Source organism: Myotis myotis, unplaced genomic scaffold (assembly GCF_014108235.1).
Source record: "Myotis myotis isolate mMyoMyo1 unplaced genomic scaffold, mMyoMyo1.p scaffold_m19_p_35, whole genome shotgun sequence".
Taxonomy (NCBI): domain Eukaryota; kingdom Metazoa; phylum Chordata; class Mammalia; order Chiroptera; family Vespertilionidae; genus Myotis; species Myotis myotis.
Genome location: NW_023416341.1, coordinates 790583 through 818237, shown reverse-complemented (window position 1 = coordinate 818237; position 27655 = coordinate 790583). Strand labels below are relative to the sequence as shown.

At 44.9% G+C, this 27655-nt stretch overlaps 1 protein-coding gene and 1 non-coding gene across 3 annotated transcripts in view; both read left to right on the top strand.

The window, feature by feature from the left end:
- Positions 1-14485: 14485 nt before the first annotated feature.
- The window catches only part of RAB11FIP3 (RAB11 family interacting protein 3), a 106786-nt gene continuing 93616 nt past the window's right edge, over positions 14486-27655 (top strand). The window contains exon 1 of one of the 2 annotated variants that reach the window (XM_036303059.1): positions 14486-15446. In XM_036303059.1, the coding sequence (XP_036158952.1) occupies positions 14832-15446 (615 nt within the window). In that variant the 5' untranslated portion in view covers positions 14486-14831. The remainder of the gene's footprint in view (positions 15447-27655) is intronic. The other variant, XM_036303060.1, reaches the window with a different exon arrangement.
- On the top strand, positions 22142-22244 carry LOC118652946. The gene has a single exon (XR_004966727.1). It is a non-coding gene; the product is annotated as a U6 spliceosomal RNA (small nuclear RNA).

Sequence of the window (27655 nt, the reverse complement as noted above, 5' to 3'; positions counted from 1 at the left end):
TCTCCTGCACATGCTGGTCAGTTTGGTTATGAGAAATCAGCCTCTGGCTTAGTCTACCAGCCCAGGCTGTCATCCTGTAGGTACGGGATGACCACTGGGGGCTCGTGGGTCACAAGCATGTCCAGCAGGCTTCTCTCGCTGGGCAGTGAGACTGGTGATCCCAGGTGCAAGCTGGTGAGGAGGGCCAGGGGCACAGGGTGTGGCATCAGTCCCAGCTGTGGCACTTGGGCTCAGTGGCAACTGGCAAAGAACTAGGTTATCCCCTTCCACATTCATCTCAAAAATGCCCCTAGAAAATGCCAAGTTTTCTGAAAAGAAGGATAATTGTTTTATATGTGAACCCTAGTCAGAGTTTTCTTCAACCTTAGCCTTGGAAGCTGACTTACAGCCCTGCCAACTTGGCTCCCCCTTCGATGGGGTGAGGGTGTTTATCATCCTTTCAAAACTATACATAAAACATCAGCCAAGGCAGAGGACTGCCCCCCCTCCCCCAAAGAAGCTCTCACTTAGGGTACGGCCCTGCAGCCCTTTTTCCATATCTTCATTCTCAGGGAGCAGATGGACATGTTGAAAAGCATTGTACACTGTGTTTGTTGAATGAATAAATGAACGGCCCACTATGTTGTTGTGAATCACGGAGGTTATTCCTATAATGCTACAGGACAGGGGTCCTCAAACTATGGCCCGTGGGCCACATGCAAATACAAATATTGTATTTGTTCTTGTTTGGTTTTTTTTTTTTTTAAAGATTAGTTGTTGTTTTTGTTTGTTTGTTTGTTTTATATTTTATTGATTTTTTACAGAGAGGAAGAGAGAGAGATAGAGAGTTAGAAACATCGATGAAAGAGAAACATCGATCAGCTGCCTCCTGCACATCTCCTACTGGGGATGTGCCCGCAACCCAGGTACGTGCCCTTGACCGGAATCGAACCTGGGACCTTTCAGTCCGCAGGCCGACGCTCTATCCACTGAGCCAAACCGGTTTCGGCACCTGTTTGGTTTTTTTACTTCAAAATAAGATATGTGCAGTGTGCATAAGAATTTGTTCATAGTTTTTTTTTTAAACTATAGTCCGGCCCTCCAACGGTCTGAGGGACAGTGAACTGGCCCCCTGTTTAAAGAGTTTGAGGAGCACTACTATAGGATGTTGCTATAATGCAATGACTCTCTGGGCTCATTCATCTTTATATCTACAGAAAGCAAAGAAAATCTTAAAGTTGCCTTAAATAACCGGTGCTAATTTGAGGTCATTTCTCTCTGCTGACTCTTGTTCCCATGGTAACTTGGTTGCATTAGACTGGCTTGCATGTGCTAGCTTTATCCTTCGGGTCATCTCTGGAGGACCTGGAGGCTAGACACCTAGCACTAATGGTGGTTTCCCAAATGCCACACTGTTTTCTCAGTTGCTGAGTTGTCATACCCTCCACACCTCCTTCTGTCTTCCTGTCCCCTTTCCTTCTATGTGCACTGAGCCCGTGCTTTGCCCAGCCCCCTGGCTGGGAACCCAGACAGGACTCTGACCCTCCTGGACTTCCCTGCTTTCTGTCCACACTGAGAGAAGCGGGAAGAGAGACATGAGACATCCCTGAGAACCTCAACAATTTGAGGGTCAGCGGATGTTCCTCTGTCCTCATCCTGTGCTCCAAGTCAAGCCCTCACCCTGGGCTCCAAGTTCAGGTGAGCATCTTTTGTTCCCTGGGAACAATCTTTTGTTTCTGCCCAGTGCTTCAGCTAGGCGGCGATGTCCTCTTGCGCAGGGCAGATGGGCTCTCTGGGCTCAGGGCTTCCCATGTTGGAAAGCGGGCTGGGCATGGGCCCCTTGGGCATGTCCCTCAGGATAATTTAGGTTGGCTGCTGATGGATGCATGCGGCAGAAACCTATTCTGGCTGTTTATGGGGAAGATCCTGGCTCCAAGGATAGGATGCACTGGATCGCCAGGATAAAGCTTGGAGCCAGGGCTGTGGGGTCCCTTTTTTCTCTCACCCTCACCTGGCCCTGTGAGCCAGCAGCTTCCCCTCCCCGCACACCAGCTGTCTCCATGTCTTGGTCCCATTGCCATGGGTATACCCTGTAGTCCAGCTCCTTGAAGAGAGACGCAGAGTCCCTGAGGAAATGTGCGCGGTCATTCGGTCTGGGTCAGGTGTCCGGCTCTTGTTCATTAAGCCCTGGCCAAGGCTTGCTCACATCGTACAAACATGGCAACTCCCACTACAGTCGTGGATGTGACTGGACAAGGGCTGCTTTTAGAAAATGTGTGTTACAGCAGACCATCTAGTGTAGGTCCTAAGTCACACCACACACACTCCCTACAGACCAATGTGTAGGCCCTGGCCGGGCAGCTAGGTTGTTTAGAGCAGCGGTCGTCAAGCGGTGGTCCACGGACCGACCACCAGTGGTCCGCGAGGTCCAAAAGGTGGGTGACCGCTGGTTTAGAGCATTGTCCCAACACCAAGGCCATGGGTTCGATCTCCAGTTAGGGCACATACAAGAATGTGGCTTGTGTAGCTCAGTGGTTGGAGCATCAAACAGCTCCAAGGGTCGTGTGTTCCATTCCTGGCCGGGGCCACATGCCTGGGTTTCAGGTTCGATCCCCAACGGTGTAGGGGGCAACTTGTTGATGTATCTCCCATCGATGTTTCTCTTTCTCTGTCTCTCCCCCTTCCTCCCTCCTTTCTACTCTCTTTGAAAATCAATGGAAGTATATCCTCAGTTGAAGATGACCAAAAATAAAATAAAATAAAAAAAAAAAATAAAATAAAATAAAATAAGCCGAAACCGGTTTGGCTCAGTGGATAGAGCGTCGGCCTGCGGACTGAAGGGTCCCGGGTTCGATTCCGGTCAAGGGCATGTGCCTTGGTTGCGGGCACATCCCCGGTGGGGAGTGTGCAGGGGGCGGCTGGTCGATGTTTCTCTCTCATCGATGTTTCTAACTCTCTATCTCACTCCTTTCCTCTCTGTAAAAACTCAATAAAATATATTTAAAAAAAAAATAATAAAATAAAATAAAATAAATAAAATAAAATAAATAAAATAAAATAAATAAAATAAAATAAAATAAAATAAATAAAATAAATAAATAAAATAAAATAATAAATAAAATAAATAAAATAAAATAAATAAATAAATAAAATAAAATAATAAAATAAAATAAAATAAATAAAATAAATAAATAAATAAAATAAAATAAATAATAAATAAAATAAATAAAATAAATAAATAAATAAATAAATAAAATAAAATTAAAATAAAATAAATAAAATAAAATAATAAAAGAAAATAAATAAAATAAAATAAAATAGAAATCCACCAATTAATGCATAAATAAGTGGAACAACAGATTGATGTTTCTCTTTTTCAATAAATTAAAAAAAATAATTTACGTGTAGCCCCTTAAGCTGATAGCGTGTGTGAGTCTGTGTGTGTGAGAGAGAGTCTGTGTGTGTGTGAGAGAGAGTCTGTGTGTGTGTGAGAGAGAGTCTGTGTGTGTGTGAGAGAGAGTCTGTGTTGTGTGTGCTCCTTTTCAGTGATTGGAAGAGTCTCGGGTCTCCCTCTCTGGTGAAACCCGAAGGCCACTTGGGAGATGGCAGAGGCTGCCTAAGTCGGGTGGTCTGCACAGGCTTCCCACTTTTATCTGGGGCCAGGACTTTGCCCAACTCAGCTCTTCTGTGCTAGGGACCATGGTGGAGACTGGATCCTTCTTTGGACTTCTGTTTTTCTTGCTTATGCCAATGGAACCCTTGAGCAAAACAGCCCCCAAAGACAGGGCATTGCTGCTTTCCTATTTAGCATTGGGTTCTGGTTCAGGTCCTTGGAATGAGACCTACATCACCTTGTCAGCAGGCAGAGGTGTACAGGGCTCTTTAGTCTTTACTTACTGGCTATCTCTTGCATTATTTTCTCAGGTGACAAACATAATCAGTATGGATTTCACGAACTGAACTCTCAGAGGATAACATTATCTTCAGGGCTGGGAGCTTTTTGGAGTACTCACCACATCCATTAGTCAGAGTATCTCGATAAGACATTACTTGGCAGGTGTCTGTTGAAGAAGGAATGATAAATACGCAGAACTCAGAATTAACTTTTAACTCGTCCACCATCACATGTCATTTGGACAATTTTTACACAATGGGAAGAAAATGATATGGATTAGCTCTTCACCTCTTTGGAAAATGTGGCCTGAGGCTAAAAAAAGGAAGTTCTGAATCCACATACAAACTTCTCACTGCCCCTCAGTGCGGTTCCCCCAGCTGTGATTTTGGCTGCAGGAGAGATGAGGTGGGCGCAAAAGGTGGGCTATGAAGCACTCTGGGCACAGTGGGGATTAGAGATGCCTGTCTTCACAGGAAGATGGGAGCAGGTGCCAGCAACGTCAGAGTGAAATGGATGGTAAAATAGGAAAATCATCCAAACGTTGATTGAGTCAGGAGGGACTATACTGTGCTGTTCAAACTCATTTTATTTTTACTCTAAGAAATGTACTTTACTAAATTTGAAGGTGAGAAAAAAGCCTATCCCACTGAATAAAATATCAGTAAACACGAGTGTGGATCTGTGCTCTTAACTGCTGGAGGCTACAGGGGGAGTGAGTGATCTAGATCTAAAATTGACTTCTCTTTACAAAATGCGAATCTTGTTTCCAAAATTGTAAAATAAAAATATTTGGCTGGTGCCTGACCAGAGTGGCTCAGGTGGTTGAGCATCGTCCTGGACACTGAAAGGTTGCTGGTTCGATTCCCAGTTGAGAGCATGTGCCTGGGTTGCAGGTTCAATCCCCAGTTGGGGCACATCTGGAAGGCAACCCATGGCTGTTTCTCTCTCACATTGATGTTTCTCTCTCTCTCCCTTCTTCTCTCTAAGGATGTCCTTAGAGAGGATTAGTGAGGATTAAAGATATATATATCTATATATCTATATATCTATATATCTATATATCTATATATCTATATATCTATATCTATATCTATATCTATATCTATATCTATATCTATATCTCCTATCTAATAAAAGAGAAACATGGTAATTGGCGTACGACCGCTACCCTTCCCATTGGCTAATCAGGGCGATATGCAAATTAACTGCCAGCCAAGATGGCGGCCGGCAGCCAGGCAGCTTGAAACTAACATGAGGCTTGCTTGCTTCAGTGACGGAGGACTCCAACGTTCCCCGCCTGCCACTGCAGGCCTCTGAGCTGGCAGTTTGAAACATAGTTACAAAAATAGAAGCTAAACAAAATCCCAGAAACCAGCTTTCAGCTAGCCGGGATCTCAGAGCTGGAGTTGATACAGAGTTCCGATTGTAGAACCTAAACAAACCACATACCTGCTTTCAGGAGCGGAGGCCTAAGAGCTGGAGCCTCAGAGCTAAAGCTGGCTCAGAATAAAAAAAGAAAAAAAAAAGAAAAAAAGGAGCAGTTGGGAGCTTCAGTCCCAGCCTGAAAACAGCCCTCAGCCCCTCACCCAGACTGGCCAGGTACCCCAGTGGGGACCCCTAACCTGAAGGGTGTGTGACCAACTGCAAACAGCCATCATCCCCTCATCCAGGCTGGCCAGGCACCCCAGTGGGGACCCCCACCCTGATCCGGGACACCCTTCAGGGCAAACCAGCCAGCCCCCACCCATGCACCAGGCCTCTATTCTATATAGTAAAAGGGTAATATGCCTCTCAGCACCGGGATCAGCATGACAGGGGGCAGCGCCCAAACCCCCTGATTGCCCTGTGGCTCGGTGTGTGACAGGGGGCGGGGCCACAACCTCCCTATCCGCCCTGCTCTGTTCCTGACAGGGGAAGGCGCCCCAACCCCCTGATCGACCCTGCTCTGTGCCTGATAGGGGGGAGCTCCCCAACCTCCTGATCGCCCTGTGGCTCTGTGTGTGACAGGGTGTGGCGTCCAACTCCCCCCCCCCCCACGGGCCCTGCTCTGTGTGTGACAGGGTAGAGCCATAACCTCCCCATTGGCCCTGCCCTGAGTGTGACAGTGGCGGCACCCCAACCCCCTGATCGGCCCTGCTCTGTGGGTGATAGAGGGCGGCGCCCTAACCCCCTGATCCGCCCTGCTCTGTGCGTGACAGGGGGAGCTCCCCAACCCCCTGATTGACCCTGCTCTGTGCGTGACAGGGGGCAGTGCCCCAACCCCCTGATTGGCCCTGCTCTGTGTGTGACGGGGTGGCACTGCAACCTCCCCATTGACCCTGCCTTGAGTGTGACAGGGGGCGGTGCCCCTACCCCCCTATCGGCCCTACTCTGAGCGTGACTGAGGGTGGCATCGCAACCTCCCGATCCGCCCTGCTCTGTGCATGACAGGGGGCAGCGCCCCAATTCCCCAATCAGCCCTGCTCTGAGCCCAACCAGGAGGCTGCACCTAGGGATTAGGCCTGCCCTCTGCCGCCCGGGAGCAGGCCTAAGCCAGCAGGTCGTTATCTCCTGAGGGGTCCCATACTGCAAGAGGGCACAGGCCAGGCTGAGGGACGCCCCTTCACCCCCCAAGTGCACAAATTTTTGTGCACCGGGCCTCTAGTATACATATAGATAGTATAGATATAGATATATATATATATATATATATATATCCAGCAGTTTTTGTTTATAGCTTGAATATACTTGACGTACAATAAACTGCACTTATGTAAAGTGTATTATTTGATGAATTCTGACATACATCTTTACCTCTGCAACAATCACAATAAGGAACATACCCATCACCTGCAAACCATTTCCTCCAGTCCCTTGGTAATCCTCCCCTCTGCTTCTCCCTCCCCCTTATCCTCAGGTGACAGTGGGGAAGAACTGGTGAGCCATCCAGGATGACAGCTCAGGTCCTGGGAGGGCAAGACCAGCCAGAAAGGGAGTGAACATGTGGGAGAAAAGGTTCCACGAGGAGGAGGGGAATCGAGAACACCTGGCTGAAAGGTGGGAATAGTAGGAAGAGGTGCTAGACCAGCCGTGGGCAAACTATGGCCCGCGGGCAGGATCTGGCCCGTTTGAAATGAATAAAACTAAAAAAAAAAAAAAAGACCGTACCCTTTTATGTAATGATGTTTACTTTGCATTTATATTAGTTCACACAAACACTCCATCCATGCTTTTGTTCCGGCCCTCCGGTCCAGTTTAAGAACCCATTGTGGCCCTCAAGTCAAAAAGTTTGCCCACCCCTGTGCTAGACACTCAGCTGGGTCCAGGACCACTGTTAAGGAATCCCAGCGCAGGCTATTTGGTAGTGGCTCTCCTTCCTGACCCTGGCCCCTGTCATAGGGCAGTCTCTCTCCTGCTGTCCATCTCCAGGGCCACCAAAGCTGCCCCTGGCCTGCTGCCCCAAACCACCTTGCAGGAGGCTCCCACTTGCCCACTGGCTGGCTCAGCCTTGGCCATTGTGCTCTGAGACACAGGGCTCTCTACATGGACTGATGTCCAGCCCTACATGGCCCTCAGCGCTCATTGAGAGCAGGGCCTGCCACAGATGTAACTGGAACTGTCCCCTTTGGGAGAAGGACTTCTTTAGACAGCCTCCCAGAACCTGCTCCCCAACTCTCTGATCTGGGTTCCTACTATAACTCCACTTTTGACACAAATCATTTTCAAATATTACAATAAAATGGCTGGTAGAGGTGACCTCACAAATACATGGGGAAAGAACAGATATTCTTGGGGAAACTGGCTCAGTAAGTGAGAAAAATAAAGTCAGGTGCCTACCTTACATCACATTGAAACAGAAAAACTCCAAGTGGATTAAAGTCATAGTGTCAAAGGGAAAACTATACATTTAAGCAGATATCTGAGACTGGGCAGAGGATTTACTTAATTTTAAAAGTGTTTAATTATGAAATTAAAATACTAGAGGCCTGGTGCATGAGATTTGTGCACTTGGGGGGGTTCCCTCAGCCCGGCCTGTACCCTCTCACAGTCCAGAAGCCTCAGGGGATGTCCCATTGTGGGGAGCGGGCCTAAGCTGGCAGTCGACATCCTTAGTGCTGCTGCGGAGGTGGGAGAGGCTCCCGCCACCGCTACCGGCTTGCCAGCCATGATCCCGGATCTGGGCTTCTGGCTGAGCAGTGCTCCCTCTGTGGGAGGGCACTGATCACCAGGGGGTAGCTCCTGTTGAGTTGAGTGTCTGCCCCATGGTGGTCAGTGCGCTTCATAGTGACCGGTCGTTCTGCTGTTTGGTCAATTTGCATATTTGCCTTTTATTATATAGGATGTGGATAAGATTTAATAACAATAAAAAAAACAAGACACATCCACATGTTCACCACCAGAATTTGATCCTTTGCTGGGTTAACCAGATCTTGATCCTGTTTGCTTCCAATTTGTCTGCATTTAAAGGAAATAAATTTTATAAGAAGAGTTAAATTTCACTTTTCACTCCTTTCCTCTTCTGTCCCCCTCAATATAATTCCCATGCTTGTTTTGGTATTTTTACTACAAATAAAGATGCTTAAAAACAATAGATGTCATTGAGGATGTGTTTTTAGACTTTGCAAAAATGGCATTACACAGTTCTACAACTTGCTTTTTCACTTGTTTTGTAAGTCCGTCCACAGTGATGTGGCAGATGTGGTTAAATCATGGAAACTACTACATAGCATTCCATTACAATAGATTACAGCTCCACCACTCAGCAATCCTTTTTTTTAAAAAAAAATATTTTTATTGATTTCAGAGAGGAAGGGAGAGGAAGAGAAAGATAGAAACATCAATGAGAGAGGATCACCGATCAACTGCCTTCTGCACACGCCCTACTGGGGATCGAGCCCACACCTGGGCATGTGCCCTGACCGGTAATTGAACCGTGACCTCCTGCTTCATAGGTAGATGCTCAACCACTAGCCACACCGACTGGGCCAGCGGTCTCTTCATGGGACTATGAAAGCCAGCGCTGCCGGGACATCCCTTTCCTTTCTCTTCTTGGGCCTCTGAACCTCTCCATCCTGTTTCCTCATGAACCTGTGCATTGGACGGTACGGAAGTGGAAGTGCTGTATTAGTAATATGAATCCCATACTCGGCTAGGACCAGAGTTAATTTTTACACTGATTGGTGTCAAATGCTATCTTAATTCATTCCCTTGTGTACCAATGTGGTTCAGCATCTTTTTTGTGTTTACTAGCCACTTGGGTTTCTTCCTCCGGAACTGCTTATTCTATTCATTGCTCATTTTTTTAAGGGGTAGCTGTTATTTTACTGTTTTTTTGTTGTTTTTTTTTAGGACTTCTTTGTGTATTCTGGAAATGAATCCTTTATTAGTTATATCTGTTCTAAATCTCTTCCAAGTTGCTATGCACTGAATTGTGCACCCCAAATTCATTAGTTGAAGCTCTAACCCCCAATTTGATGGTATTTGGAAATGGAGCTTTTGGGAGGTAATTAAGGGTTAGATGAGGTCATGTGTTGGGGCCCCAATGAAGAGATTAGTGGCTTTATACGAAGAGGAAGTGAGAGAAATGGCTTTCTCCCAGGTGAGGATTACCTAGAAGGAAGCCCTCACAAGCCAAGAAGAAAGCTCTCAACAGGAACGAATTTGCTGCCATCTTGATCTTGGACTTAGCTTCCAGAATTGTGAAAAGTAAATGTCTGTTGTTTAAGCCACCCAGTGCATGGTATTTGGTTATAGCAGCATAAGCAGACTAACACACTAGTCTATGATGTGTCTTTTGTCAAACAGAAGGCCAATTTAAAAAAATATTATTTTTTTCTAAAATAAAATTTACATACAGTAAAATTTACCCTTTGTAGTGAGCAATTCTGTGAGTTTTGGAAAACACATACAATATAGAACTATCATTACAATCAAGGTATAGAACATTTTTTTCACTCCAACAAATTCCCCTGTCCTCCAGTCCCCACTGGTCTGATTTTTGTCCCTATACTTTTGGAAGTATTTAAATTTGAATCATTCTTTTCTTTAATATTAGTTTGCAATTTTTATTCTTGTGTAAGAAATTTCCCTGATCCAAGGTTCTAAGTATATTTTTCAATGTCTTCTAAAAGTTTTTCTTTCCAACTTTATGCTTTTGATTACTCTGTAATTATTTTTGCATCTGATGTGATAAAGGGATCTAGTTATGAGGTTTCTGTGTTAATGAATGGCACCAGCTATGGAACATCCTTAGGATTAGCAAAGCCATCAAGGATAAAACTATTGGGTTGACTACTCAAAATTAAAGATTTCTGCCCTAGCCATTTTGGCTCAGTGGATAGAGTGTCAGCCTGCAGACTGAAAGGTCCCAGGTTTGATTCCAGCCAAGGGCACATGCCTTGATCCCCAGTAGGGACCGTGCAGAAGGCAGCCAATCAATGATTCTCTCTCATCATTGATGTTTCTATCTCTTCCTCCCTCTCCCTTCCTCTCTTAAATCAATAAAGAAATATATTTTTAAAAATTAAAGATTTCTGTTTAATTTTCCAACAGAGTTCATGAAGGGGTCACAGGCAGGGAGAAGTTACTTACAACATCAAAAACTGATAAGGGATTTTTTTTGGTTAATCCTCACCAGAGGATATTTTTTCCATTGATTTTTATAGAGAGTGGAAGGGAGGGGCGGGGAGATAAAGAGATATCTATGTGAGAAAGACACATCAAGTGGAGTGGTTGCCTCCCAAAGGCAGGGATCAAAGCTACAACCCTGATATGTATCCTTGATCAGGAATCAACCCGGGACCCTTCAGTGCCAGGGCTGATGGTCTAACCACTGCGCCACCTGCCAGGGCTGATGAGGGATTTTATCTGAAGAAAAAGTCAGAGAATCAAATAAAAAAATAAGCAAGTTCTACTGAAGTATGGTAGCAATCATCTCAGGTAGAAACTATAGTTTAAATTTAACCCTGCTGTTTGGCTTCTGTACTTATTTGCTTTGTTTAACAATAGAAAAGTTACTTTGATTTTCTGAATTGTATAAATCATCCCATTCGGTTGAATACCTTATTGATTGTAATGTGACTACCCCATTGATTGTGATCTTACTGGTTTTAGAAAGCACATTCCTCTGTACCTGGGAACCAGGACAGCACAATTATCCCAAGACCTGAGGGTTCCAGATAATGTTTCCCTGTCAACTCAGTGGTCCCAAGACCCGAGGGCTCTAGATAATGTGTTTCTGTCAACTCAGTGGTCCAAAAACCCAAAACTATAATTAATCTTTGTAGATAAGTAATCGGCTCAATCTCGCTTCTGTTACTGCTTTGTGCAAACCAGGGACCTCATTCCAAACCCTGGGATGTAATCAATACCTTTGTGATTTTTGCCTATATAAATCTGGTGTTGCGGCCATCTTATCACTGCGAGATTTGGGAGAGCAAAATGTCCCCTCGTAGTCAGATTGCAATAAATGTGACTCTTTAATTCAACTTCTTGAGGTGTCCTTCTGTGATTCGCGGGGTACATTATAACACACTCCTGGGCAATTCACAGATATAAGATTCAAGTTGGCCAAATACAGTAAGAAACATTAGCATTCAGTGAAGTTCGAATAAGAGAAGATGAACCCTAACTGGTTTAGCTCAGTGGATAGAGTGTTGCCCAGTGGACTGAAGAGTTCCAGGTTTGATTCCAATCAAGGGCACATGCCAGGGTTTTGGGCTGGATCCCCAGTAGGGGGCATGCAGGAGGCAGCTGATCAATGACTCTCATCATTGATGTTTCTAGCTCTCTCTCCCTTTCCCTTCCTCTCTGAAATCACTAAAAATATATTTAAATATTTTATATATACATACATATATATATATATATATATATATATAGAGAGAGAGAGAGAGAGAGAGAGAGAGAGAGAGAGATATTTTTTTTTTTTAAAAGAGAAGATGAGATGACATTTTAAGTTGTCAGGCTAGAAATCATATGTAATGTTTACTATAATTTTGGGTATTTCCTCTTTATTTAAAAATATGTGCATTTAAAAAAAATGGATTTGTAACGAAATTGAGCTTTTCCTATATCCCTCCCCCTCCTTTTGTCAGTGGCCAGATCTCACCCAGATGATGGAGAGGCCCTACTTTAACTAAGGTTTCCTGACCCACTTTCCCTCCACTCCCCTGGCAGGTCCCACAGGGCTGTGCCACACAGCCAGGAATCTGCTGAATCACCTTCCTATTTTTCTCCACAGGCCGAAAGTCACCCGGGAAGAGGGATCAGGAGACCTACCTGCTTAGAGAGTTCCAAAGAAATGTTTATCCCAAGTAACTTCAAAAGAAAACATTCACAGAGGGAGATTTCCAGACATTCGCTCAGACCCCAAAACTAACAGATGTGAGCTGCACCCCACCCTCCCTTCCTCTTCTGTGTACCTGATACCTGTTTGAGTTAAACCGTGCATAGGAGGAGTCAGTCAAAATGGCAAGAGGGGTTGTGTGTACTGAGCTGGTTCATTTCATCTGACTGCTACCAATAAAAATGTCCGTAGGCCACAAAGGGGACACTTGAGGTCTGAATGACTGACCCAGAATTGTCACTTTTATTTTTTTTAAAAAATATATTTTATTGATCTTTTTTTTTTTTTTTTTTTTTTTTTTTTTTTTTTACAGAGAGGAAGGGAGAGAGATAGAGAGCTAGAAACATCGATGAGAGAGAAACATCGATCAGCTGCCTCCTGCACACCCCCTACTGGGGATGTGCCCGCAACCAAGGTACATGCCCTTGACCAGAATTGAACCTGAGACCTTTCAATCCGCAGGCCGACGCTCTATCCACTGAGCCAAACCGGTTACGGCAGAATTGTCACTTTTAATGTTTCACACACAGAGCCTCTTGAATTGGTCCAAGCTCACCATGCTGGGGTTCCATTTTGGCACATCAGCCAGCCTAGGAATGCCGAATTTGGGGGCATTTGCAGCAGGAGGAATGCCTATTTCCCCAGCATGCAGCTCTGATATATATTTTTTTCACCTCACCCACATTAACCCCCTTATTTAGAAAGGCTGACACATCACTCTAACTACCTCGGAAAACTGTATTTGGCCAAAGGCATCAGTCCTATTTCGAATTCTTGCCAAAACTGGAGATGGTATTTTTTCTCTGAACACAGAATCTTCCTGAGTAGAGCATACAGCTCTTTTTTAAAAAAAATATATTTTATTGATTTTTACAGAGAGAAAGGGAGAGCGATAGAGAGTTAGAAACATCGATGAGAGAGAAACATTGATCAGGTGCCTCCTGCACACCCCCTACTGGGATGTGTCTGCATCCAAGGTACATGCCCTTGACCGGAATCAAACCTGGGGCCCTTCAGTCCGCAGGCTGACGCTCTATCCACTGAGCCAAACCGGTTAGGGCGAGCAACCAGCTCTTAAAAGATATTGAGAATATAGTTGGGGAGGGTGGAATTCCTTGCTTTTCTTTTTCCAAGGCCAACCTCACAAAATCCCGTACCACGTACCCTGGGATTTTGTCATGGACGATGACTCAGTTAATTAACACTGTACACTTGGAAGCAGAGGTTCAGTTTCCTTTGGTTCTTGCCAAAGCTGCTTATGAAACATATCTGGTTTGGGTGCCCACAGCGTTTAAAAATACCATTTCATACACTCCCTCGATACATTTAGTTACAGGCTAAATTTAGCACCTCGCCTGGGGCCCGGCAGCTCACCTGCTTCTAACTAGCATGTCTCCACTTTCATGCCTGCTGCAGGGTACTCATGTTCCTGTCTGTCGTCCCGTGTCCTCGCTGATGAAAGCGACAGCTCGAGAAACAGATGCTAGTTGTCAAAGACAGCCACGGTGCTGGGAAGGCCTGACTGCAGACTGGCGATCAACTCTATATCCTGTGAAAAACACTTTTCATAGGCTTAAAAAAGATCTGTGTTTAACCACTTGTGCCTTCCGTTAGAAGTGAAAATACACAGCATTTCCCGGGCTCTCCAACCCTTGGAAAGGGACCGCGCGGACCAGCCCCTGCCTCTGCCAACCTCTGTGCCCACCTCTGTGCACGCCTGCGACCTCTTTCCGCTACCGGCGTCTGCGGAGCGGGTGCGTGCGGGCTGCCGAAGGAGCCGGGCGGCCACAGCGAGCGCAGGTGCGCCGGTAGGCGGTACCATGCGGGGGCTGCGCTCAGTGCCGCGCGCATTACCCCTCCCGTTAGGATCGTGTTCTTTGCTTATCCATGTGTGAGAGCGCTTTACGCTCCGGGAGGACTCAGGCCCTGTGCGACAGGTGCACTTTCGGTTTTCCGCTCTCTTCTCGGCGCAGTTTATTCATCCGCACCCCCATGCGGTGACATCAAGTACGCGTTTGCAGCCTCGGAAGACAGCCTCTTCCTGAGTCCGAGGGCCGGGATTCAGGCTGGGGCCCGGCAAAGAACAGGAGCATAAGCGCCCACACACCGGGTGCTGACTGTCACACACCGCTCCGCTACCCTGCTGCCCACCGCCCGCCTTTTATAGCCAGTCGGTGGGGGGCGGGGCCGGGCCGCGTCGGGGCGTGCTTACGTAAGGCCGGCTGAGGGCGGGGCAAGGGCGGCGGCGTTCGCTTGGGTACCTCGGGCGTCTCATCCTACCTCCTCACCCTCCTCGGCGTCCTCCTCGGCGTCCTCTCGGTCGGCCTCCTCGGCCCGTCGGCCTCACGCCGCCCCGCGTCCTCCTCCGCGCCCTCCCAGCGCCTGCCGCCATGGGCCGTCATCCGCCGCGCCGCGGGGCCGAGGGCAGCTGAAGCGCGGCGCCAACATGGGCGAGGGCGTAGCAGGGCCCGAGCGCCAGCCGGAGCAGCCCGGGAGCCCCGCGCGCGCACGCCCGCGCCGCCGCGGGGATGCCCGCGCCCGCCGCCGCGCCCTGAGCGCCTTTGTCTGCCGCCCGCGCTGCCCGCTTCACCACTGGTCTCCCGGGCCCGCGCCGCGGCCCGGGTCGCGTCCATGAAGATGGAGCCGGGCCGGTCGGCCTCCCCAACGGGCGGCCCGGGCCCCGACCCGGAGCCCGGCGGACCCGACTGGCCGGGGGCCGCCCCTACGCCCGCCGACCCCGCCCCGCGCCCTGGGCTGGGCCCGCCGGACCCTGCGGGCTTGAGCGCCGGTCGGGCTCTGGGGGCTTCATACCTGCTGCCGAGTCAGGCCGCCGACCCCGATCCCGGCCCCGACCCCGACCCCGACCCCGACCGGCAGTTGACCGAACTCGGCCCGCTTTTTTTCTGGACTGAAGAGTCAGAGGACTATGGCTCCCAAAGTTGTCCGGAGAGCGCGTCTCTCCGCGCGCAGGATTTGAGCGACAGCCACCACCGGAGGGGCGAGGTCGACTTCTTCCCTTCTTTGCCCTCGGCCTCGGTGGGCGAGTTGACGCTGGAGGTGGGTCCCGTGGACACGCACCTGCCCTCGGACTTAAGCCGGACCCGCTCCCTCACGAGCGAGCCTGCGGGGTGTGCGGAGGACGGCCCCCGCCTCCGAACCGTGTTCGATGCCCTGGACGGGGATGGGGACGGCTTCGTCCGCATGGAGGACTTCGTCCAGTTCGCCACGGTCTACGGGGCTGAGCAGGTAACTCGGCGAGCGCGTCCGGGCCCGCAGCGTGGGAGCCTGGCCCTGGGCGCCTCCTCCGGGCCGACGCGGTCCTCGGTGGTCGGGAAATGCACGGTTAGGACCAATGGTCCCTCACGTTCTTTTTATTCGCTTCTGCCTTTACTTTTGGTTGAATTTTATTAAAGCTTCTTTTCCTCCCTTGAAGAGGTTCTATTCTAGGGAGTCAGATTCTTTCACTGCGGCCCCCCTTCCACCCACCACCCCCGGTCCCGCGCCACCCGAGCTGGGTCTTTCCTAAACCGAGGGGAGTTAGGTCCTGGCATGAGGTCAGGCCCAGCTGCCTGATGGAAGTGCTCCCTGAATGAAGAGGTGCCTGGCGGTTCCTCCCAGGTCAGGTTTGGCTGAAGTAAGTCATTCCTTCAGATCTCAAAGGCCAGGCTGCGCTTGGCTACTTACGATCATGCGAGTAGACACCGTTTTGGCATTATGTTCTCGGTAGACACATCTTTTATTGTTTGGGAGACAGTGCACACTTTTTTTTTTTTTTTTTAATGTATTGGTTTTAGAGAAGAGGCGAGAGAGAGGAAAACATCCACTTACTGTTTTCCCACTTATTTATGCATTTATTGGTTGGTTGATGCTTGTACGTGCCCAGACCTGGGATGGAACTCATAACTTTGGGGTATTGGGGGGATGCTCTAACCAACTGAACTATCCCTCCAGGGCTGGTGAATACAAACTTGAGCAGCACTCCGTCAGGGCCACCCCCACTTTTGCAGGAGATGTGAGATGTGTAGACAGGCAGCAGTGGGAATGCACAGTGCGGGGTGGCACCGGTACCACGCAGTCTCCAAGGGCTGAGCTGCTCTGGGAGAGCAGCCCTTCCCCTCTGCTCAGCACTCATGGAAGTTCCAGGTGACTACAGCACGGCTGTGTATGTTCTGGTAATAACTGGGTAGACAGCAAATAGGTTACCGGTGTGCACTTTTAAATATTTCACTTAGTAGTAAGAAATCCCTAAAATGCTCATCTTCTAGTTTTTGTATTTTATTGACTTCTCAACACATGCAGACATTTGTTAAGAGGGTGTTCAAGTGCATATGCACGTTGAAGCCAAGAGATCTTTAAGAAAAGAGGTAAAATTGACATCCTAATATTTAGGGTGTCAGACACAGCATTAAGAACCGAGTAGCTCCGTTGGTTGGAGCGTGGACCCCATACGCCAAGGTTGTGGGGTTTGATTTGGTCAGGGCACAACCAAAGAATCCATGAGTAGGTGGAACTGCAGGTCGATGCCCCCCCCCCCCCCCCCCCCCGTCTCTTTCTTTAAAAGTCAATAATACATAAATAAAATTTTAAAAATAAAGAAATTTTAAAAAAGGAATCTTGATAAGAGGTCCATGCTCCCTCCCACCCTCCCATTTGTCCCTTGAGCCCAGGAAGATGTGCATGCTTCTGTGGGCATCACGGTACTGCTTTTGTTAAGCTCTTAGTTGGAAGACATTGCTCAGATGCCTCTCCTATGTCCTAGTCCAGTGGTAGGCAAACTCATTAGTCAACAGAGCCAAATATCAACAGTACCACGATTGAAATTTCTTTTGAGAGCCAAATTTTTTAAACTTAAACTATATAGGTAGGTACATTGTTATTAACTTAATTAGGGTACACCTAAGGCTTAGGAAGAGCCACACTCAAGGGGCCAAAGAGCCGCATGTGGCTCTCGAGCCGCAGTTTGCCGACCATGGTCCTAGTCTAATGGGCAGAGAGATATATGGTATAATTTCCTGTATGGTTAGAAGGGATTGTGATTGCTGGTCCAAGCTCTTTTGATACTTTTCCTTCTTGCCCCTGGGTCAGAAAGCACCTTGGTTGTGTTTTGCTAGTGTGATGTGTCTTCTCTCCAAGCACACCCTTTCTCATTACACCAAACATGTTTAAAAAATACCACGGTTTTTTTTTTTTTTTCTTCTTCTTTTCACCATAACCTGGCTTTGATAAAGTACTTTACAGCTTATATCAGGCTCTTTTATGTCTTCACTAGATCATCACCACCTTTCTCTGAAGTAGTAATAGGCTTCATTTCACTTTGCAGGTAAGAAACAGAAGCCCAGAAAGTTTAAATAATTCCCAACACCCCACAAATGAAATTGTCAGTGCTAGAGCAAGGACTAGAACTAGGTCTTTTGACCTATAATCTTTAGATGGCTCTCAACTTCTTAGATTTGGTGTCTCAAAATATTCCCATGAAGTTTCATCTTACTGACTTCCATAAAACCCTTTTCATTTGAGAAACACCTTTTGTTGTGTTGTGACTGTCCTTATTGAACACAGTGGGAAAAACTTTGAGTTGTTATTTGGGGGCTGAACTTTCTTGTAATTTCAAAGTAGAAATGAATCGAAATTCTTTGCCCTGATAGGTCCTGGTAGAATTTTAAATTTGGTGGTAAGGCTTGGGTTTAGTGGGGATAGGCGAGTATAAGGAGGCCTGTGGCATTGCCCCTTCTGTCTGCTCTCCCAGACTGCTCAGGAGGAAGCAGTGTTAGACTTGATCTAAGTACCTGGACTTGAATGAGCTCCCTGGGATGGTGGAGGAGAGCTCCTGTTTTGGAGCAGGTAATTCACAGCATAATGGAAGGTTGACTTTTGTGTGTGTATAAGTTTTGCTATCCTTTATTATGATTTAGGCTTGCTTTTCCCAAGTCCATTATCAGAGTACATTATAGAGGAGCAAAAAGAAGAAATAGTCTCTGATAGTGACGTAGTTTAGAGAAAAGAGAAGAATTCTACCTCATGATGAATATTTTTAAACTTTTAAGTGAAAAGTCTTGAACATATACAAAAGTAGAGAGAGAAGAAGGCTAGTCTAATGACACCCCCCCCCCCCCCCCATCTCCCTGCTCCTTAGCCATTGCTCAGTTTCACCAGTCTTGGTTCATCTGTAAACCCTCCACCCCTGAATTATTATTTAAAAAATATTTTTAATATGTTTTTATTGATTTCAGAGAGAGGAAGGGAGAGGGAGAGAGAGGTAGAAACATCAGTGATGAGAGAGAATTATCAATCGGCCACCTCCTGCATGCCCCACACTGAGGATCGAGCCTGCAACCTGGTCATGTGCCCCGACCAGGAATCGAACTGTGACCTCCTGGTTCATAGGCCAACGCTCAACTGGCTGGGCACCCCTGGATTTTTATTTTTGATGCACATATGTGACATATTATTTCATCCATAAATATTTCCGTATATATCTCTAAAAGATAAGAATTCATTTAAAAAAATTTCATTTTTTTTAAAACCCTAGAAACTATTTAGATAAACTGGATAACAGCAATAAAACCATAAATTTTTGTACTTTCCACCTTGAGATTTCAAAATATTGAGTGCACGAAACTCTTAGGCTGGTCACATTACTGTCCTCGATGATAACAAATAGATTATCTTGATTATTTCAAAATTTTCAAAGGTAGCATGTTCAGTATCTTTTATGTAATCTGTTTATGAAAAAACATTTTACATTATTTAAGTGCTATAGCTGAAATTTTAATATAAGCAGCTCGCTCCCATTTATAACACAGATGGCTTTTGCGTCCCTCTTCAGCATGTCATGGTGTGTTGGGATCTCATTACCTCATCTGGTGACAGATCAGGTGTGGTGTAACGTAACAGTGTTAGCAGGATCAGCAGAGGGAAGGAGAAAGAGGACTACTGTAGAGCTTTCTCGGTGAAACAGGGCTCAGTGCACCCAGGCACTAGTTGTGAACTTAGAATAGGTTTTCTTAAAAATATGTTTTTATTGGTTTCAGAGCGGAAGGGAGAGGGAGAGAGAGAAACATCAGTGATGAGAGGGAATCATCGATCAGCTGCCTCCTACACGCCCCACACTGGAGATCAAGCCCACAACTAGGGCATATGCTCTTGACTGGAATCGAACCCGGGACCCTTCAGTCTGCAGGCTAATGCTCTTTCCACTGAGCCAAACCGGCTAGGGCTGGAATCGGTTGGTTTTTTTTTAAAGCTTGATCACTTCTCATCAACACAATCCCTTCATACTGAGAGGACTGATGCTTTTATAGTCACCACTAACTCATTGTAAAGCAGAAATTATAGAATAAATTCCTAAGAGCATTGTGGAAATGATTGATTTATTTTGGTTTTATTTTTCAAAGGAATTAATTGTAAAGATTATCTTCATATTGTATTATTACCCTAACTTAAGCATTTACATTTTGATAGTCACTGATCCTTTCCAGAGAACCCTACACATCGAAGCACAGAATGAATGCCCTTCAGTAACCTTGTAGGCATTGTCTGTCCTCTTACTTGCAAAGTAGGCTGCTGAGGGAAGTGTTGATACTCAGGTCTCCTGCTTTTCATTCCTGTACCTCTGCTGGTAGGAGTTGGAAGTCTCTAGGGACATTTGGCTGCACCTTTTGTTTCTTTTGGCTGCACCTTTTAGTTGCTTCAGTGTCCTTTCTAGTTTCTACCCTAGCCTTGAATGTAAGTGTGTGAGCGTGTCTGTGTGCGTGAGAGAGAATGAGTGCTTGTGTGACCAGGTCATGTGGGAGCTAGTGTGTGTGAGAGAATGAACCTAGTATGTGAGAGCAGGTGCATGTGGGAGCTTCTGTTTTGTGTGTGTGAGTGTGTTTGTATGTGTATCTCTTGGTCTGTATGTCAGATGAATTGGTAAAAGACAGATAATGGTTTTTTAAAAATAAATATTTTTATTGATTTCAGAGAGGAAGGGAGAGGGAGAGAGAGATAGAAACATCAATGATGAGAGAGAAACATTGAGAATCATTGATCTGCTCCCTTCTGCACGCCCCCTACTGAGGATCAAGACCACAACCTAGGCATGTGCCCTGACCCAGAATCAAACCATGACCTCCTGATTCATATGCTGAAGCACAACCACTGAGCCATGCTGGTCAGGGCCAGAAATGCTTCTTTATATGCTTGATCATAGGCAATTTTGTTAGTGTATTAAAAAATGTCATTTTTGCCGAAACCGGTTTGGCTCAGTGGATAGAGCGTCGGCCTGCGGACTGAAGGGTCCCAGGTTCGATTCCGGTCAAGGGCATGTACCTGGGTTGTGGGCATATCCCCAGTGGGGGATGTGCAGGAGGCAGCTGATCGATGTTTCTCTCTCATCGATGTTTCTCTCTATCTCTCTCCCTTCCTCTCTGTAAAAAATCAATAAAATATATTAAAAAAAAATGTCATTTTCATATTATAAAAATAACATGTGCTTATTTTAATTTTTTTGATTGATTTTTTTTTTTTTTTTTTTTTTAGAGAGAGAAACATTGATTTGTTTTCCCGCTTATTTATGCATTCATTGGTTGTTTCTTGTGTGTGCCCTGACTGGACATCGAACCCGCAACCTTGGCATATCGGGATTATGCTCTAACCAACTGAGCTACTCAGCCAGGGTACATGCTTATTTAAAAAAAAAAACCCTGGAAAATACAGAGAGATATCCTATCTACTAAAAGCCTAATATGCAAATTGTCCCCTCTGGCAGTCGTCCAACTGGGAGTTTGACCCCTTGCTATGATGGGCGCTGACCAACAGGGGGCGGTGCAGAAGTGGCGGGTGCTGGCAGCGGGCAGCAGTGGAGGCACTGCTGTCCCCAGTGGACCCCGACGAGAGCGGGACCACTGCGGGATGGTGGAGCAGGTGAACCAGGCCAAGGCAGGTGTGAGCAAGGGCCCAATCGCCCCACAGACAGTGACCAGGCACTGAGGGAGAAAGGGCAAATAGCAGTATTAAAATATTTCTTCCGCCCTAACCGGTTTGGCTCAGTGGATAGAGCATTGGCCTGCGGACTCAAGGGTCCCAGGTTCAATTCCGGTCAAGGGCATGTACCTTGGTTGCCGGCACATCCCCAGTAGGGAGTGTGCAGGAGGCAGCTGATCAATGTTTCTCTCTCATCGATGTTTCTAACTCTCTATATCTCTCTCCCTTCCTCTCTGTAAAAAATCAATAAAATATATTTAAGAAAAAAATAAATAAAATATTTCTTCCAATTACTTTCCTTTCAATGTGGATGAATCCATGCATGGGGCCACTAGTAAAATATAAAACAAAAAATTACTAACAATCACATTATCCTGATAAAAATACTGTTAGTATTTTAGTGCATTTCCTTCTGGACTTTTATTTTTTATTTTTTATATATTTTATTGATTTTTTACAGAGAGGGAGGGAGAGGGATAGAGAGTTGGGAACATCAATCAGCTGCCCCCTGCACACCTCCCACTGGGGATGTGCCCGCAACCAAGGTACATGCCCTTGACCGGAATCGAACCTGGGACCCCTCAGTCCGTAGGCTGATGCTCTATCCACTGAGCCAAACCAGTTAGGGCCTTCTGGACTTTTTAAAAAAATATGTTTTTATTGATTTTAGTGAGGGAGAGAGAGGAACATTGATGAGAAAAATCAACATGGATCGGCTGCCTCCTGCACACCCCCTGCTGGGACTGAGCCCACAACCCAGGCATATGCCCTGACCAGGAATTGAACCAGTGACCTCTTGGTTCAACCCTCAACCCTCAACCACTGAGTCATACTGGTGGGGCTCTTCTCAACGTTTTTGTCAACACACACACACACACACACACACACGACTGTGTATAAAAATACACAATTAAGATCATTGGGTAGAAGCTAAGTCATTTTAATAGATGTTCATTGCTTAAAAAGATCAAAGTAATGTTCACATCAGCAGCACGTGTACTAAAATTGGAAGGAAACTGTAGATTAGCATGGCCCCTGTGCAAGGATGACACTCAAATTCGTAAAGTGTTTCATATTTAAAAATAAATTAAAAAATTAAAAGATGAAAGTAAATATCAGTAAGCAATATCAGAAAACTATGAATCACTATAATGCCATCTAGAAAGATAGCTACTTAAGTATTTAGTATGTAAATTAAAATGTATATAATAAATGCTTCATGGTACAAAAATTGTATGATTTCTTTCTTTTTTTTTTTTTTAATATATTTTATTGATTTTTTACAGAGAGGAAGGGAGAGAGATAGAGAGAGTTAGAAACATCGATGGGAGAGAAACATCGATCAGCTGCCTCCTGCACATCTCCCACTGGGGATGTGCCCGCAACCCAGGCACATGCCCTTGACCGGAATCGAACCCGGGACCTTTCAGTCCGCAGGCCGACACTCTATCCACTGAGTCAAACCGGTTTCAGCTGTATGATTTCAATATCTGTTATTTTGAACCTGCTTTTTGACCAATTTTTTTGAAATTGAAGATCTCTGGTATTAGGTGTATACTTTAAGGGAAGTCTAGGGTTTACTTGTCCCAGGAAGATTCAGATTTGTTAGGGATTATTACAATGTAGGAGCTAACATATAGGAAGAATTTAATTCCATGTAGACTACACGAACAAGCTTCTAAAGCAGCGGTTCTCGACCTGTGGGTCGTGACCTCTTTGGTGGTCGAACTACCTTTTCACAAGGGTCGCCTAAGACCATCGGAAAACCCATATATAATTACATATTGTTTTTGTGATTAATCACTATGCTTTAATTATGTTCAATTTGTAACAATGAAATTGGGGGTCAACACAACATGAGGAACTGTATTAAAGGGTCGCGGCATTAGGAAGGTTGAGAACCACTGTTCTAAAGGGAGGTAAGCATGGGTTTCTTCCCTTCCAAGCAGTTATTTTGTTTGAATTCTGGAAATAGAGTCTAAACATTAGTTATAATTGAAATATCAGACAAAGAATTAGGCATCCACTGAAGACTTATGTGGCCCTTAAAAGTGATAATTGCTAAGTCTCCAATGTAATATAAACTTTTATTTTTATTTTTATTTATTTTTTATTTATTTATTTTTTTTATTGCTTAAAGTATTACAAAGGGTATTACATATGTGTCCATTTTTATCCCCCCGCCCTAGACAGTCCCCTAGCCTCCCCTATCCCCCAATGTCTTATGTCCACTGGTTATGCTTCTATGCATGCATACAAGTCCTTTAGTTGATCTCTTACCCCCCTACCTCCTGCCCCGCAACCCTCCCCGGCCTTCCTGCTGCAGTTTGACAATCTGTTTGAGGCAGCTCTGCCTCTGTATCTATTATTGTTCAAAAGTTTATAATGGTCTCTATTATCCATGAATGAGTGAGATCATGTGGTATTTTTCCTTCATTGACTGGCTTATTTCACTTAGCATAATGCTCTCCAGTTCCATCCATGACGTTGCAAATGGTAAGAGTTCCTTCCTTTTTAGAGCAGCATAGTATTCCATCGTGTAGATGTACCACAGTTTTCTAATCCATTCATCTACTGATGGGCACTTAGGCTGTTTCCAGATCTTAGCTATGGTGAATTGTGCTGCTATGAACATAGGGGTGCATATATCCTTTCTGATTGGTGTTTCTGGTTTCTTGGGATATATTCCTAGAAGTGGGATCACAGGGTCAAATGGGAGTTCCATTTTCAGTTTTTTAAGGAAACTCCATACTGTCTTCCATAGTGGCTGCACCAGTCTGCATTCCCACCAGCAGTGCACAAGTGTTCCTTTTTCTCCACATCCTCTCCAGCACTTGTCGTTTGTTGATTTGTTGATGATAGCCAGTCTGACAGGTGTGAGATGGTACCTCATTGTTGTTTTGATTTGCATCTCTCGGATGATTAGTGACTTTGAGCATGTTTTCATATGTCTCTTGGCTTTCTGAATGTCCTCTTTTGAAAGGTGTCTATTTAGGTCCTTTGCCCATTTTTTGATTGGATTGTTTATCTTCCTTTTGTTAAGTTGTATGAGTTCCCTATAAATTTTGGAGATTAGGCCCTTATCGGATATGACATTGGCAAATATGTTTTCCCACACAGTGGGTTTTCTCGTTGTTTTGTTGATGGTTTCTTTTGCTGTGCAGAAGCTTTTTATTTTGATGTAGTCCCATTTGTTCATTTTCTCTTTAGTTTCAAGTGCCCTAGGAGCTGTATCAGTGAAGAAATTGCTTCGGCATATGTCTGAGATTTTGTTGCCTTTGGATTCTTCTAGAATTTTTATAGTTTCCTGTCGTACATTTAAGTCCTTTATCCATTTTGAGTTTATTTTTGTATATGGTGTAAGTTGGTGGTCTAGTTTCATTTTCTTGCATATATCTGTCCAATTTTCCCAGCACCATTTATTGAAGAGACTATCTTGGCTCCATTGTATGTTCTTGCCTCCTTTGTCAAATATTAATTGAGCATATTGGTTCGGGCCGATTTCTGGGCTCTCTATTCTATTCCATTGATCTATATGCCTATTCTTGTGCCAGTACCAGGCATAAACTTTTATTTTTAAAGATTCACCATGCCTTACATCATACATTTTTAAAAAGAAATTTTCCATTATTTTTTATTATTTAGTTTTTTTATATATTTTTATTGATTTCAGAGAGGAAGGGAGAGGGAGAGAGAGATTAGAAACAGCAATGATGAGAGAGAATCATTGATTGGCTGCCTCCTGCAAACCCCCACGGGGGATCGAGCCTGAAACCCGGGCATGTGGCCTGACCAAGTATCGAACCGTGACCTCCTGGTTCATGGGTTGACACTCAATCGCTGAGCCACACTGGCTGGGCGAAAATGCCTATAATTCTTCTTTTTTTAAAAAATATATTTTTACTGCCCTAACTGGTTTGGCTCAATGGATAGAGCGTTGGCCTGCGGACTCAAGGGTCCCAGGTTCGATTCTGGTCAAGGACATGTACCTTGGTTGCGGGCACATACCCAGTGGGGAGTGTGCAGGAGGCAGCTGATCGATGTTTCTCTCTCATTGATGTTTCTAACTCTCTATCTCTCTCCCTTCCTCTCTGTAAAAAATCAATAAAAAATATTAAAAAAAATATTTTTATTGATTTTATATTGATTTCAGAGAGAGAAACATCAATGATAAGAGAGAACCACTGATTGGCTGCCTCCCGAATGCCCCTCTACTGGGGATCAAGCCTACAACCCAGGCATGTTGCCCTTGACTGGAATCAAACCTGGGATCCTTCAGTCCATAGGCTGACGCTCCATCCACTGAGCCAAACCATCTAGGGCGCCTATAATTCTTGAAGGTTGGCTTCCATTTGGCCATTGTGTTTTCATCAATATCTAATAAGTAACTCTAAGTAATTCCTGGCAGAAAGTGTTACACTTACCCTGTAATTTAAAAAGTTCATGAGACTAGTGGATTAGGATAAAGGGATTCAGTATTATGGTTAGTAAAGAAAATACATTTTTTCAGTAGGTACAATTTTATTTTTCTGTCCAAATATTAACATGCTTGTTTTAGGCAAGTTGGTATTACTCTAGTTACAACTGTGTTCTTGTGTTTTTTATGTTCAAAACCAGAGCTAATAGTGAGCCAAGTCTTGTCTATGCTGCTGAAACAGGTGTCTTAGTTTCCTGTCTGTAAGCCTCCTGCTGGGCAAGCTGATCCGTGAGCCAATAACTGCAGGCCTGGAATGGGTGGTGTGTCCTTTTTTGCAGGGACATTGTGGGCATGGTGTCATGGATGGATGCTCTAAAATATGAGACAAACTGAAGGGCCAAGTAACATTTTAGCATTATTAGCTGTAAATAGAGGAAACACTATCACTGCATTATTTTAAGTTCTTTTTGCACACATCATCTGTATGTTGATAACTTGAAACTTGCTATTTCTAAAACTTCTAGTTATTTTCTTGAAAGTCTAGCTATTTTTCTAAAGACCCATGTCTTCAAAAGATTTAAGTTTGTTAAATGATCTATTGTACTTTTCCTTTTGTTGGATGCTTTTATAAAACTTTTACTAAAGTGTTAGAGCCTTCTGTGCTCACCTGTAAGTAGACTTGCTGTAGTCAAAAGTGAGCGTGCCGGTTTATATCTCTGTTTTGAGCTAGGGCTTCATGGTATTGGGAGGTTATCAGTGTTGTCCGAGGGTTTTATGATGAACTGTTTTTCATTTAACATAATTTATTCTGATTTCTCTTTAAGAAAGTTTAATCAATTTAAAGCCTAAAACTCAGGTTATGAATGAAGTGGTACCTGTTGGCTAAGACTGTTGGCTAGGTGGTTTATCTGTTTTGACAAGAGGAATTGTTCAGGATTATAAAGACCTTCATTGCTGTAAATCATTGGACAGTAAACAGAACATTTTACTGTCTCTAGCAATCCATGGACATTCCAAGGACTTTTTTTTTTTTTTTTTAGATTAAGGTGCCTGCCAGTGAACTGGTTAATTATATTTTAAAGAGTTAAACAATGATTTAATCTTTACTAATAGATTGCTTGAGCCTCAATACAAATAGCTAAAAATCCACATCGATGAGAGAAATTAGAATTTCCTTTGAAAGCCTATTAAAGTGTCCTTTAAAAACTTCAGCCAGCGAGAACATTTTTCTAAGTTCAAATACAGGTGAGGGATGGCTAGAAAGCTGTGAACTGTGGGAGAGATCTGAGCAGAGGGTGGCTAGGTTCCTGGTTCTGCTCAGAGCACTGTTAACGTCTATGGGTTATGTGTACAGTCTGATCCCTGGTCTTCCTGCTTATATCAGTGAAGGCACCTCAGACCTTCATCTAGAAGATTCAGGAGGGCATAGCCAGCCTGACCAATGTGTTCTTAGGTAAGATTTTTAAAAACATGAGTCACAGATGAAAGGCCGATATAAAAACTCTTAAAAGTCAAAGGGAAAAAAGACCTAAATCTGATAGGAGAATGGGAAAAGATATGAAGACATTCCACAGAAAAAGATATACAAATAGCCCTTAGACATACAAAAACCACAACAAAACAAAAATGTAACTGCAGAACCAGCTCAAACTGGTCCTATCCTGTTTCCAACAAGACCCAGAACCAAAGTTTAAACCTTGGATACACCATTTGTGAGTAGCACTTGTAAACACTTAACTGTTTCTCCCCACAGAGCCAAAGGACTGGAATCTGGCCAGAACTTGAATCCCTTCAGAAGTGAAGGGCCCGTTGTCCAGGAAGATCTGTTGCTGAAACCCCTTAAAATCCTGTCCCAAATCTTGGATCGAAGTAGATAGATTTGAACCTTGCCTCCTCTCTCCTTACCAGTCAACTCACATATAAAGACTTTTCTTAAAAGCTGGTGCCATAGTATTTATTGGCTTTTATGTGCATCAGGCATGAACCCTTGCTTGGTAACAAAGATGCTCAGCTACACTCATGATAAGAGAAACACAAATTAAAATCACTGCGATAGCATTTCTCACTTATCATT